This window comes from Sarcophilus harrisii, chromosome 3 (genome assembly GCF_902635505.1).
Source record: "Sarcophilus harrisii chromosome 3, mSarHar1.11, whole genome shotgun sequence".
NCBI lineage: Eukaryota > Metazoa > Chordata > Mammalia > Dasyuromorphia > Dasyuridae > Sarcophilus > Sarcophilus harrisii.
In genome coordinates, this window is record NC_045428.1 from 479938922 (window position 1) to 479952656 (window position 13735).

General features: G+C 34.5%; 1 protein-coding gene across 2 annotated transcripts in view; it reads right to left on the bottom strand.

The window, feature by feature from the left end:
- The window catches only part of LOC100914126 (caspase-4), a 45182-nt gene that overhangs the window by 29355 nt on the left and 2092 nt on the right, over positions 1–13735 (bottom strand). For both annotated transcript variants that reach the window (XM_012546961.3, XM_023501130.2), the window contains exons 3-4: positions 7700–7912; positions 6985–7064 (exon numbers count right to left, since the gene is read on the bottom strand). In XM_012546961.3, coding sequence (XP_012402415.2) covers positions 6985–7064; positions 7700–7912 — 293 coding nt within the window. The remainder of the gene's footprint in view (positions 1–6984; positions 7065–7699; positions 7913–13735) is intronic.

Genomic DNA, 13735 nt, shown 5'->3' on the forward strand with positions numbered 1-13735 from the left:
GCGGCAATGGTTATATCAAGAGTGATGAGGTAAACATCTAATCAGAAAGTTATTAGGGGGAATCCCTGTGCTAATACTTGGTGTACCTCAGGTGCTATCTGGCAGTTCCTTTACCTATTACCCATTTCTAGGAAACAGTTCCAGGACTGAGAAAGATTTATGTTTTGGAGAGTAGAGGCCTAATCAGCATAAGTCCAAAGGAGCAGAAATTTTATTTGCATAAGCACAAAGTTCAGGCCAGACCAAAACAACTTAGAAGATAATCAGGGAAGGTCTGTTCCACCAGGCTGAGGGTGGAGCACATTCCAATGCAGAAAACACCAGCACAGCCCCAGCCCTAGCAAACCAAGAGTAAGTCTTGGGAGCCACTGAATCATCATAATCAGCTGCTGCTGCTTCCTGGGCTCTCAGCCCAAAGATGATAAAGGTCACAAGGGGATTAGAGGGATGTCTTTGCTAGCACTTAGCTAGGTCTCTCTTGCTTTGTCCATACTTGGATGCAGGTCCCAATCCTGGGTGGCAGTTCCAGAGTGAGGAGAAGCACTAGCACACAAGAGCTTGCAGCTACAGTGCACCAGGGTCCCTCATAACAGTTCCAAGGCAAAAAGAGAGTACATGTGACCATACTTAACAAACTAGAGCACAGGCTAGGAGAGCAGTTAACACCTCTCCTCACATTAAACTAGTTTAGAACTGAACAGTAACAGATCTCTAAAAGTATCTCTGAAAAGAGCTGAGGGGAAAATTTGAAACTTAGGACAGTGCAAGCTCCACTCTGAAGTAGAGTCCTATTAAGGAATTAAAAGTCAATTAATAGGCTTGGGAAATGAACAGACAACATAAACAAAATTCAGACCATAGAAACTTACGTTACGATGGGGAGTCAAGATGATTAAGTGAAGCCAGGAAGCATATAGCACTTCTCATTTTCCCTCAAAAAACACATGAAACCAAGCCTCTGAACAGAGTCTGAAAGAATGAAACCCCTCTCCAGCTATAGAGAGATTGGAAAAACTTCAAGAAAGGTCAGTCTCACAAGGATGAAAAGGGGTATTCAGCTCAGCTCAGACAGAATCTGGGAAAGCCACTAAGAGGGTCTTAATCATAGCAGTTTAGCAACTAAGACCCAGGTCCTACCTTAATAGAAGAGCAGACCAATAGAGAAGCCTCCAGGCCCAGCTCTGAGAGCAAGTTCTTGGGAACCAGTGTGTTTCCTAAAAAAAGGCAGCAAAGCTACCCCTTGTGTAACAAGGCTCAGAGCTGCACAAGAAGCTTCAGACAGTGTCCTCTTTGCCCCAGGAGCAGAGCTTGTTGATAAAAGTATAAAAAAAGGAAATACAAAAAGAAAAGTGAAATAAATGAGCAGAAGTAGAAAGGAACCTTGAACATAACTATTGTAACAGGGAAGACCAGAAACAAGATTAAAGGGGAAGTAAAAAGTTGCGGGGGGAGTGGGAGTGGGGACTTTTACAACCAGTGTTTCTGATAAAGGTCTCTGTTCTAAAATTTATAAAAAACTGTCAAAATTATAAGAATATAAATCATTCCTCAATTGATAAATGGTGAAAGGATATGAACAGGCAGTTTTCAGATGATGAAATTAAAGCCATCTATAGTCATATGAAAAAATGTTCCAAATCACTCTTAATTAGAAAAATGCAAATTAAATAACTCTGAGGTACCACCTCACACTTCTAAGACTGGCTAAGGTGACAGGAAAAAAATAATGATAAATGCTGGAGGGAAAGTAAGGGAAAGTACAACATGACTGGTAGTATTATGAACTGATTAAACCATTACCAAAAGCATTATAAAACCATAAATATCCTTTGACCTATTAAGTAGATATTCCAAAAAAGATAATATCAAAAATGAAAGGGATCTCTATAAACAAATATAGTCATAGCAGTTTTTCTGGGGGCAAAGAATTAGAAATTGAGGAGATGTCCATTAATTAAGGAATGGCTAACCAAATTAAGGTATGTGATAATGATGGGATATTATTGTGATAAAAGAAATGATGAAGTGAATGTTCTCAGAAAAATCTGGGAAGACTTTATTGAGCTGTGGGAAAGTGAAATGTACTATGTGCAACATAATAGCAATATTGTGAGATGATTGACTCTGGATGAGTTTGCTACTCTCAACAATACAATGATCCAAGTCATCTCTGAAGGATTTATGGTGAAAAATGTTATCTATATCCAGAGAAATACCTGATGGTGTCTGTGTAGATATTGAGAGTTTGCTATTCTCAGCAATGCAATGATCCAAGGCATCTTTGAAGGATTTATGGTGAAAAATGCTATCCATATTCAGAGAAATACCTGATGGTGTCTGAGTAGATATTAAAGCATTCTTTTTAAAATTTTCTTTTTCTTGAATATTCTTGAGTATTTTTTGAGTGGTCTATGGTTTTTCATAATATGACTTTATGGAAATTTTTTGTTTGAATCCATATAAATAATCTATATTGCATTGCTTGTCTTCTTAATAGGGTGGAGGTGCATTTGGGAGGGAAAATAAGAGAATATTTGGAACTCAAAAATTTAAAAACAAATGTTAAAACTGATTTTACCCATAACAAAAAGATAAAGTAGTAAATGTTTTAGCAGAATTTATAAAGTTCCGCAGATTTTAAAGGCTCAGAGCCAAATTAGAAATTAAAAGAATTCACTGGTCACTTTCTGAAAGAGAACCTAAAATGAAAACTCCCAAGAATATTATAGTTAAACTCCATAGCCTCTGGATCAAGTAGAAAATATTGAAAGTCACCAGAAGGAAAAAAAACCCAAAATGCCAAGGAAGCACAGCCAGTATCACACAAGATTTAGTTCTTATCACTTAAAGAAAAAGATGACTTAGAATGTGATAATATGGAAGTCAAAGGAATGAAGATTACTAACAAGAATAAGTTATCGAGCAAAATTAAGTATAATCATAAGGGAGATAGGAACATTTAATAAAATAGAAAAAAAAATTAAGCAATCCTGAAGGAAAGACCAGCATTGAATAGAAAAATTGTCATTCAAACATAAGATGAAAGAGTAGCATAAAAATATAAACATGGAAGAGAAACCATAAGAGACTCAATAAAGTTAAATTGTTTACATTCTTATATGAAAGATAGTACATGTAACTACTAGAAAATTAATTATTATGAGAGTAGTTAGGAATCTATATGCATAGAGTGCATGGGTAAGAGTTTATTATAATATGATAATGTAAAAAAGAATGGAATATGAACTGGGAGAAGGATGAAGGGAGAGAAAAAGTTGGAAAAATTTTTCATATAAATGAGTAACAAAAGAAAAGATTTTTTTAAATGAAGAGGAAAATGAGAAGTGGGTGAAGAAATACACAGCCTTTCTGGAAAGATAAATTAATGCCAGATCATGAAGGGCTTTATAAATTAGTCTACATTTCACCATAGTAACAATAAAGTTCCACAGAAGACATTTGAAGTGGCAAGAGACAAGATAAGACCTTTACTTTCATGATACCAATTTGGCATCTTTTTCTAGGAGAAACAGGAGAATGAAGCTGGATGCAAGGATTCAGACTAAGAGGCTATTGGAAAAATACACGTAAAAATGATGAATGCCTAGAATGCCTGTCATGTGAATGAAGAGAAAAAATTTGTGAACTGCATCAGTAGCTTTAGCATTTCAGAGAGTATTCTTATGAGACTCTGCCAGGTTTTTGTTTTCATGCTCCTTCAACTACCCTTGCTTCCATATTTTCTACATGTCTCTTTAACAATTAACTAAAAAGTTCCATCTGTATCCATATAGGTTGCTTTAGAGCAATCCCTTTCTTCTTTTTGATTTACATAGTTTGTATTTGTGATCTCTTCATTTTCCTTTCAAAAACTTTAGTTATATACCATTTAAAAGACTATCAGACACATAATAATTCCTTTAAAAATCTGGTACTGATACCTAAACCAGGCAGGTTTACCTAAAAACTGAGAAAGAAAATTATAGACCGAATTCCCTAATGAATATTGATGCAAAAATCATAAATAAAATATTAGCAGAAAGATTACAGAAAATCATCCCCAGGACAATACATCATGACCAAGTAGGATTTATGTCAGAAATCCAGGGTTGATTCAATATTAGGAAAACTTTTAGCATAATTGACTTTATCAGTAACAAAACTAACAAAAACCATATGGTCATCTCAATAGATGCAGAAAAAGCATTTGATAAAATCCAACATCCTTTCCTATTAAAAACATTAGAGAGGATAGGAATAAATGGACTTTTCTTTAAAATAATCAGTAGCATTTATTAAAACCATTCCCAATAAGATCAGGAGTGAAACAAGGTTGCCCACTATCACCATTACTATTCAATATTGTATTAAAATACTAGCTTTGACAACAAGAGAAGAAAAAGATATTAAAGGAATTAGTGTAGATAATGAGGAAACCAAATTATCATTCTTTGCAGAAGATATGATGCTATGCTTAGAGAACTTTAGAGAATCAACTAAAAATGATTACAAACAACCCACAATTTTAGCAAACTTGCAGGATAATTAATTAAATTATCTATATTTATTTTATATATTAAATTAAATTATCTATATTAATTAATTTATATTAATTAAATTAAATTATTTTAAATTAAATTAATTTATTAAATTAAATCTATCTAAATTAAATCTATATAAATCATCAGCATTTTTATGCATCACTAACAAAATCCAACATCAAGAGATATAAAGAGAAATTTCATTTGAAATAACTGTTGATAGGATAAAATATTTGAGAATCTATCTATCAAAGTAAAGTCATGAACTGTATGAGCAAAACTACAAAACACTTTCCACACAAATAAAGTCAGAGCTTAACAACTGGAAAAACGTCAAGTGCTCTTGGATAGGTAGAGCGATTATAAAAAAGAGGACAATACTACCTAATCTATTTCCCAAACAAACTTCCAATAAACTATTTTGCTGACCTAGAAAAAATAACAACAAACTTCATCTGGAAGAACAAAAGGTCAAGAATTTCAAGGGAATTAATGAAAAAATGCAAATGAAGGTGGCGTAGCTGTACCAGATCTAAAACTATATTATAAAGCAACAGTCATCAAAACCATTTGGGTATTGGCTAAGAGAGTAGTCAGTCAGTGGAATAAGTTAGGTTTACAAGACAAAATAGTCAATGACTATAGCACTCTAGTGTTTGACAAACCCAAAGACCCCAGCTTTGGGATAAGAATTCACTTTTTGACAAAAACTGCTGGGAAAACTGGAAATTAGTATGGCAGAACCTAGGCACTGACTCACATCTAACACCATATACCAAGATAAGGTCAATGTGGGTTCATGATCTACACATAAAGAAATAGATTATAAATAAATTAGAAGTAAAGTAGAAATAAATTAGAAGAATAGGATTGTTTACCTCTCAGTTCTGTGGAGAAGGAAGGAATTTGTGACCAAAAAAGAACTAGAGGTCATTATTGACCACAAAATAAAAAATTTCCATTATATTAAGTTAAAAATTTTTTTGTACAAACAAAACTAATGCAGACAAGATTAGAAGGGAAGCAATAAACTAAGAAAACAATTTTACATTCAAAGGTTCTGATAAAGTCTCATTTCCAAAATATATAGAGAATTGACTCTAATTTATAAGAATTCAAGCCATTTTTCAAATGATAAATGGTTAAAGGATATGAACAGACAATTTTCAGATGAAGAAATTGAAACTATTTCTAGTCATGAAAAGGTGCTCCAAATCACTATTTGATCAGAGAAATGCAAATTAAGACAACTCTAAGATACCAATACACATCTCTCAGATGGGCTAAAAGGACAGGAAAAGACAAGGACAAATGCTGCAGGGAATGTGGGAAAACTGGGTCACTGATACATTGTTGGTAAAATTGTGAATGGATCCAACCATTCTGGAGAGCAATTTGGAACTATGCTCAAAAAGCAATCAAACTGTGCATACCCTTTTATCCAGCAGTGTTTCTACTGGGCTTATATCCCAAAGTGATCTTAAAGGAGGGAAAAGGACCCACATGTGCAAAAATGTTTGTGACAGCCCTTTTTGTGGTAGTAAGAAACTGAAAACTGAGTGGATGCCCATCAATTGGAGAATGGCTGAATAAGTTATGGTATATGAATGTTATGGAATATTATTGTTCTGTAAGAAATGACCAGGAAGATGATTTCAGAAAGACCTGGAGAGACTTTCATGAGCTGATGCTAAGTGAAATGAGTAAAACCATGAGACCATTATACATGGCAATGATAGGACTATATGATGATCAATTCTGATACACATAGCTCTCTTCAACAATGAGACTGATTCAAACCAGTTCCAATTGTTAAATGATGAAGAGAGCCATCTACACCCAAAGAGAGGACTGTGGGAACTGTGTGTGGTTCACAAAACAGCATTTTCACTCTTTTTGGAGTTATTTACTTGAATTTTATTTTGGTTTTCTCTCTCTCTCTCTCTCTCTCTCTTTTTCTCTTTCTCTCTCTCTGTACTGATTTGATTTGATTTTTCTTGTGTGGCATGATAATTATATAAATATGTATGCATATATTAGATTTAACAAATATTTCTACCATGTTTAGCTCTAGGGGAGGACATGGGATAAGGCGGGGAGAGGGGGACTGGAACACAAGGTCTTGCAAGGGCTAATGTTGAAGTACTGTCTATACACATGTTTTAAAAAATAAATAGTTTTAATAAAAAAAATCTGTTAAATTGAATTTAAAATGATTAGGTCCTCCTAATGGAATCTGATAATGGGAGACATTTTATTCTCTGTGAATGAAAGGCCAGAAATCTGAGGTCTAGACATGACCAGATTAAGAGCTTTCCTTATTCTCAAGGTGATCTAGTTTTTTCCAGGTAAAAACAAAAACAAACAAATTTAAATATTCCCATATTCTATACTTGAAAAGGATTATTGTCTCTCTCTTTTTACACTTGTTCCAATAATGTACCTCTCCTTCCATGGTTTTCTTCAATCTCTTGTAATACTCTGGGCAGCAGAGCTTGAACTCATTATGGAGTTCAGGAGGAACTACAAAAAAAAAAAAAAAAAAATCCCAAAATTTATGAAAAAGGATTATTCCTTGATTTTACAATTCTATTTATTCCACATCCTTATTTTTTGTCATCTTGGAAAAATGTCTCAAATGTTTCTATGAGAGCAATAAATTTCATTTTGTAAGAATAAATGAATAAAATGGGAAGATAATTCTTTGAAATTTGCTTGGAAGAAAAGACTTTTTTTTTAACCTGGTGGTCAAAATAGTGCACAAAAATACCAACACAAAAACAATATTTTATACTTTTATAATATTATATAGTTTTTAAATTATTTACTCTATAGTTTTAAAAAGTTCACAGCTATTATCTCATTTGATTTTTCCAGCATCTTTGGAAGAATGGTAACATTGAAATTATTATTTGAATTTTACAGATGGGTCAAGAAATGTTCCATCATTTTGATTCATTCACAAGAAGTTATATAGCTAATAATAAGAAGAGACATGACTTTAATGCAGATCTTCTGATATTTAGTTAAGGGCTTTTTCTATTGCATCACACTGCTCATCTGAAGTTTTCCTGAGAATCAGGTTTATTTAACAATTAATTGGGGTTGTTAGCAGATCCGAGATTCAATGTTTGGTCTTAAATTGTGGGGGTAATTACCTGATAAGCAGTAAGTCCCTATCTGTGACATCACTGGGTCCTCTTTCACCTCTAACTCTTCTTGTTTTTGTCCTCTTCCTCTTCCTCCTCCAACTTGTCCTCCTCTTCTTCCTATTTCTTCTTCTTCTTCTTCTTCATCTTCTTCCTCCTCCTCTTCCTCTTCTTCCATCTCCTCCTCTTCCTCCTCCTCTTTTTCCTCCTCTTCAGATGATTCTGGAGGGGAAACATAGGAAAAGACTATAAGTGTCTAGTGCCTTTCTGAAAGATGTTCTTTGAACTACACTGAATTCTACTTACTGAGCATTATTGGAGTGTGATTGACCTGAGAGCCATGATTACTCTAAATAAAAAGTCATTTCTGAAGTCAGGATCTTCCAACTTATTAGCTGAAATGGAACATTAAGGTGAGTGAAATTGGTTCCATTATTTTATAGTAGTTATGAATATAGAGTAAGATTCCATAAAATTGTCAGAATTCAGGACACATATCAAAAGTGTATCTCAAATGTACAGGACTTTTGGCTAAGATGGCAGAGAGGAGGCACACAGGTGCCTAAGCTCCCCATTTTCTCTCAGAATCCATCTCATTACAAGCCTCTGAATTAATGCTTGACTGAAAAAAAATCCCCACAAATAGTTACGGAGAAGGCATATGAGATTTGCCAGGAAAGGTCTGTTTTTGCTCGAGGGCTGGACGGTTTTAGATCGGGCACAGGCTGAGGGCAGCGGCAGCAGGAGCTCGGCAGGCAGCTCACAGCTGAGCAGACCGGAAGGGGTTGGGGTGTGTGTGATCTCAGCCATCCCTGTGGGGAGAGCTTTGCTACAGGATTGGATACTTTGCCCTGGCAGCAAGTCAGCAGCCCAGCAGAGAAGCTAAAAACACTGGGGGTGAAGAATACAACCCCAAACAGCTGGAGTCTCTCGGGACCTGGCCACCCCCCCACAGCATCTCAGCAGCTCTCAGAGTCTCTGAGCACAAGAGCAGCACAGCCCTGCTAGTGCCTCGCTGCTGCCCCCTCAGTCTGTAGAGGAAGCTCAGTAACACCACCCAGCCCTTCCCCCCCCCCCAAAAAAAAAAAAAAAAAAAAAAACCACTTTCGGGTTTTTTCTTTTTTTCTTTGCTAGTTTGTCTCTGATCCTTCTCTGACAAAATGAGCAAAAAAAAAAAAAAAAAAAAAGGACTTTAACCATTGACAGCTTTTATACGGACAGAGAGCAGACTCTAAACCCTGAGGAGACTAAAAGCAGATTGTCTCCAGGTGAATCCCCACAGGAGGAGATCGTCTGTTCCTCAGCACAGATGAATCTCATAGAAGAAATTAAAAAGGTTCTCACAAGGGAGCTAGAAGAAAAATGGGAAAAGGAGAGGGAGGCTTGGCAAGAGAGTCTGGAGAAGTCATCCCACTCACTTAAAGACAGAGTGGATAAAGAAATGAAATCCTTGAAAAATAGGATTAGTGAACTGGAAACAGAAAATGGCTCTCTAAAAAATAAAATTGGCGAAATGGAAAAAAAATTGCATAGAACAAAACAACTCAATTGGACAATTAGAAAAACATATAAAAAAGTGAGTGAAGAAAACACTTCACTGAAAATCAGAATCAAACAAATGGAATTGAATGACTCGAGGAGACAACAAGAATCAGTCAAGCAAAACAAAAAAATCAAACAATAGAGAAAAATGTGAAATACCTTCTTGGGAAAACAACAGACCTGGAAAACAGATCTAGGAGAGACAATCTGAGAATTATTGGACTCCCAGAAAAATATGATGATAAAAGGAGCCTGGACACTATTTTCCAGGAAATTATCAAAGAGAACTGCCCAAAAGTCATAGAAATAGAGGGTAAAATAGACATTGAAAGAATTCATCGATCACCTACTGAAAGGGATCCTAAAATCAAAACACCAAGAAATATAGTGCACAAATGCCAGAACCCTCAAACAAAGAAAAACGTACTGCAAGTGGCTGGAAAAACTCAATTAAAATATAGAGGAACCACAATAAGGATCACCCAGGATCTAGCAGCATCCACATTAAAAGATTGAAAGGTCTGGAATATGATATTCCAAAAGGCTAAGGAACACAGTATGCAACCAAAAATAACTTACCCAGCCAGAATGAGCATCTTTTTCCAGGGAAGAAGATGGTCATTCAACAAAATAAGCTGAAAAAGCCAGAACTTAACAAAAAGTTTGATCTACAAATTTAGAACTCAAGAGAAAACTAAAAAGGTAAAAAGAAATCTTGGGAACTACATTTCTGTAGTTTTCTGTAGAAAAAACCAACAAAATAGACAAACCCTTAGTAAATCTGATTAAAAAAAGGAAAGAGGAAAATCAAATTGTTAGTCTTAAAAATGAAAAGGGAGAACTCACCACTAACGAAGAGGATATTAGAGCAATAATTAGGAATTACTTTGCCCAACTTTATGCCGATAAATTCGACAACTTAAATGAAATGGAAGAATACCTTCAAAAATGTAGCTTGCCCAGATTACCAGAGGAAGAAGTAAATATCCTACACAGTCCCATCTTAGAAAAAGAAATAGAACAAGCTATTAACCCACTCCCTAAGAAAAAATCTCCAGGACCAGATGGATTTACCTGTGAATTCTACCAAACCAAACATTTAAATAACAATTAATTCCAATGCTATATAAACTATTTGAAAAAATAGGGACTGAAGGAGTCCCACCAAACTCCTTTTACGACACAGACATGGTACTGATACCTAAACCAGGTAGGCTGAAAACAGAGAAAGAAAATTACAGACTAATCTCCCTAATGAATATTGATGCTAAAAATCTTAATAAAATATTAGGAAAAAGATTACAGAAAATCATCCCCAGGATAATACACTATGACCAAGTAGGATTTATACCAGGAATGCAGGGCTGGTTCAATATTAGGAAAACTATTAGCATAATTGACTATATCAATAACCAAACTAGCAAAAACCATATGATCATCTCAATAGATGCAGAAAAAGCATTTGATAAAATCCAACATCCATTCCTAATAAAAACACTTGAGAGTATAGGAATAAATGGACTTTTTCTTAAAATAGTCAGGAGCATATATTTAAAACCATCAGTAAACATCATATGCAATGGGGAAAAACTGGAACCTTCCCCAGTAAGATCTGGAGCAAAGCAAGGTTGCCCACTATCACCATTATTATTCAATATTGTATTAGGAACACTAACCTCAGCAATAAGAGTCGAGATAGAGATTAAAGGAATTAGAGTAGGCAATGAGGAAACCAAATTATCACTCTTTGCAGATGATATGATGGCATACTTAGAGAACCCCAGAGATTCTACTAAAAAGCTATTAGAAATAATTCATAACTTTAGCAAAGTTGCAAGATATAAAATAAATTCCCATAAATCCTCAGCATTTTTATACATCACCAACAAAATCCAATAGCAAGAGATAGAAAGAGAAATTCCATTCAAAATAACTGTTGACAGCATAAAATATTTTTGAATATATCTACCAAAGGAAAGTCAGGAATTATATGAGCAAAATTACGAAAAACTTTCCACACAAATAAAGTCAGACTTAAATAATTGGAAAAATATTAAGTGCTCTTGGATAGACTGAGTGAATATAATAAAGATGACAATGCTCCCTAAACTAATTTATTTTTTTAATGCTATACCAATCAGAATTCCAAGAAAATACTTTAATGATCTAGAAAAAATAACAGCAAAATTCATATGGAGTAATAAAAGGTTGAGAATCTCAAGGGAATTAATGAAAAAAAAATCAAATGAAGGTAGCCTAGCTGTACCTGATCTGAAACTATATTATAAAGCAGCAGTCACCAAAAGCACTAAGAAATAGATTAGTTGATCAGTAGAACAGGTTAGGTTCACAAGACAGAATAGTCAACTCTAGCAATCTAGTATTTGACAAACCCAAAGATCCTAAATTTTTGGATAAGAATTCATTATTTGACAAAAACTGCTGGGATAACTGGAAATTAGAATGACAGAAATTAGGCATGGACCCACACTTAACACCATGTACCTAGATAAGATCAAAATGGGTCCATGATTTAGGCATAAAGAATGAGATTATAAATAAATTAGAGAAACATAGGATAGTTTATCTCTTAGACCTATGGAAGAGGAAGAAATTTGTGACCAAAGATGAACTAGAGACCATTATTGATCACAAAATAGAAAATTTTGATTACATCAAATTAAAAAGCCTTTGTACAAACAAAACTAATGCCAACAAGATTAGAAGGGAAGCAACAAACTGGGAAAACATCTTCACAGTTAAAAGTTTTGATAAAGGCCTCATTTCCAAAATATATAGAGAACTGACTCTAATTTATAAGAAATCAAGCCATTCTCCAATTGATAAATGGTCAAAGGATATGAACAGACAATTTTCAGATGATGAAGTTGAAACTATTACCACTCATATGAAAGAGTGTTCCAAATCAGAAAAATGCAAATTAAGACAACTCTGAGATACCACTACACACCTGTCAGATTGGCTAAGATGACAGGAAAAAATAATGATGAATGTTGGAGGGGATGTGTGAAAGCTGGGACACTGATGCATTTTTGGTGGAGTTGTGAACGAATCCAACCATTCTGGAGAGCAATCTGGAATTATGCCCAAAAAGTTATCAAAGTGTGCATACCCTTTGATCCAGTAGTGTTTCTGCTATCCCAAAGAGATACTAAAGAAGGGAAAGGGACCTGTATGGGTCAAAATGTTTGTGGCAGCCCTGTTTGTAGTGGCTAGAAACTGGAAAATGAATGGATGCCCATCAATTGGAGAATGGTTGGGTAAATTGTGGTATATAATGTTATGGAATATTATTGTTCTGTAAGAAATGACCAGCAGGATGAATACAGAGAGGATTGGTGAGACTTACATGAACTGATGCTAAGTGAAATGAGCAGAATCAGGAGATCATTATATACTTCAACAACGATACTGTATGAAGATGTAATCTTCATTGGAAGTGTTTTTTTTTTTTTTTTTTTTTTTTTTTTTAAAGAGATCTAACTCAGTTTCAATTGATCAATGATGGACAGAAGCAGCTACACCCAAAGAAAGAACCCTGGGAAATGAATGTAAACTGTTTGCATTTTTGTTTTTCTTCCCGGGTTATTTTTACCTTCTGAATCAAATTCTCCCTGTGCAACAAGAAAACTGTTTGGTTTTGCACACATATATTGTATCTAGGATATACTGTGACATATTTAACATATATAGGACTGCTTGCCATCTAGGGGAGGGGGAGAGGGAGAGAGAGGAAAAATCGGAACAGAACTGAGTGCAAGGAATAATCTTGTAAAAAATTACCCTGGCATGAGTTCTGTCAATACAAAGTTATTATAATTAAAAAATTTATTTCATGCATTGTGAATAATGAGAGAATGATCCTACTTAACCTACAGTCAACCTACAGGTTGTCCACAAACAATATAAAGAACTAGTAGGCACAGGGGATGTATGCAGAATCTAGAAAGCAGTGGAAAGAAAATCTTCCTTCTACATTTACAACCACTTCCAATGCTCTTCTCCTCTCTAGATTTAGTCCTTTGAAGATTCAAGGTAATTTGGCAATATAGCAGTTCTTTCAATATGATAAGGTTATAAGTGAATAGAATTTAGTGTGAATCATAGAAACTTACCTGAATCTACTTGTTGCTTAAGATTTAGGAATCTTTTATCAAAACTTGACTTGTTTATCTTACCCATTATATAAAACAGGTCCTTACTCTGATCCATAATTATAGAAAGCTTTTTTCCTAAGTGGCCAATGGAAGGTCATATCACATTGCTTAGAAAGGGGAAAAGAAAGAAAGAAAGAAAGAAAGAAAGAAAGAAAGAAAGAAAGAAAGAAAGAAAGAAAGAAAGAAAAAAAGAAAGGGAAAAAAAGAAGGAAGGACAGAAAATTTCTCAAAAGAAAACTAGATATAAACCACTTAAAGCCTGCAATTTTCTATTAAGAAAAAAAAAAGACTGATATTTTAGGTCCTCTTAAAGTATTCGTCTTAT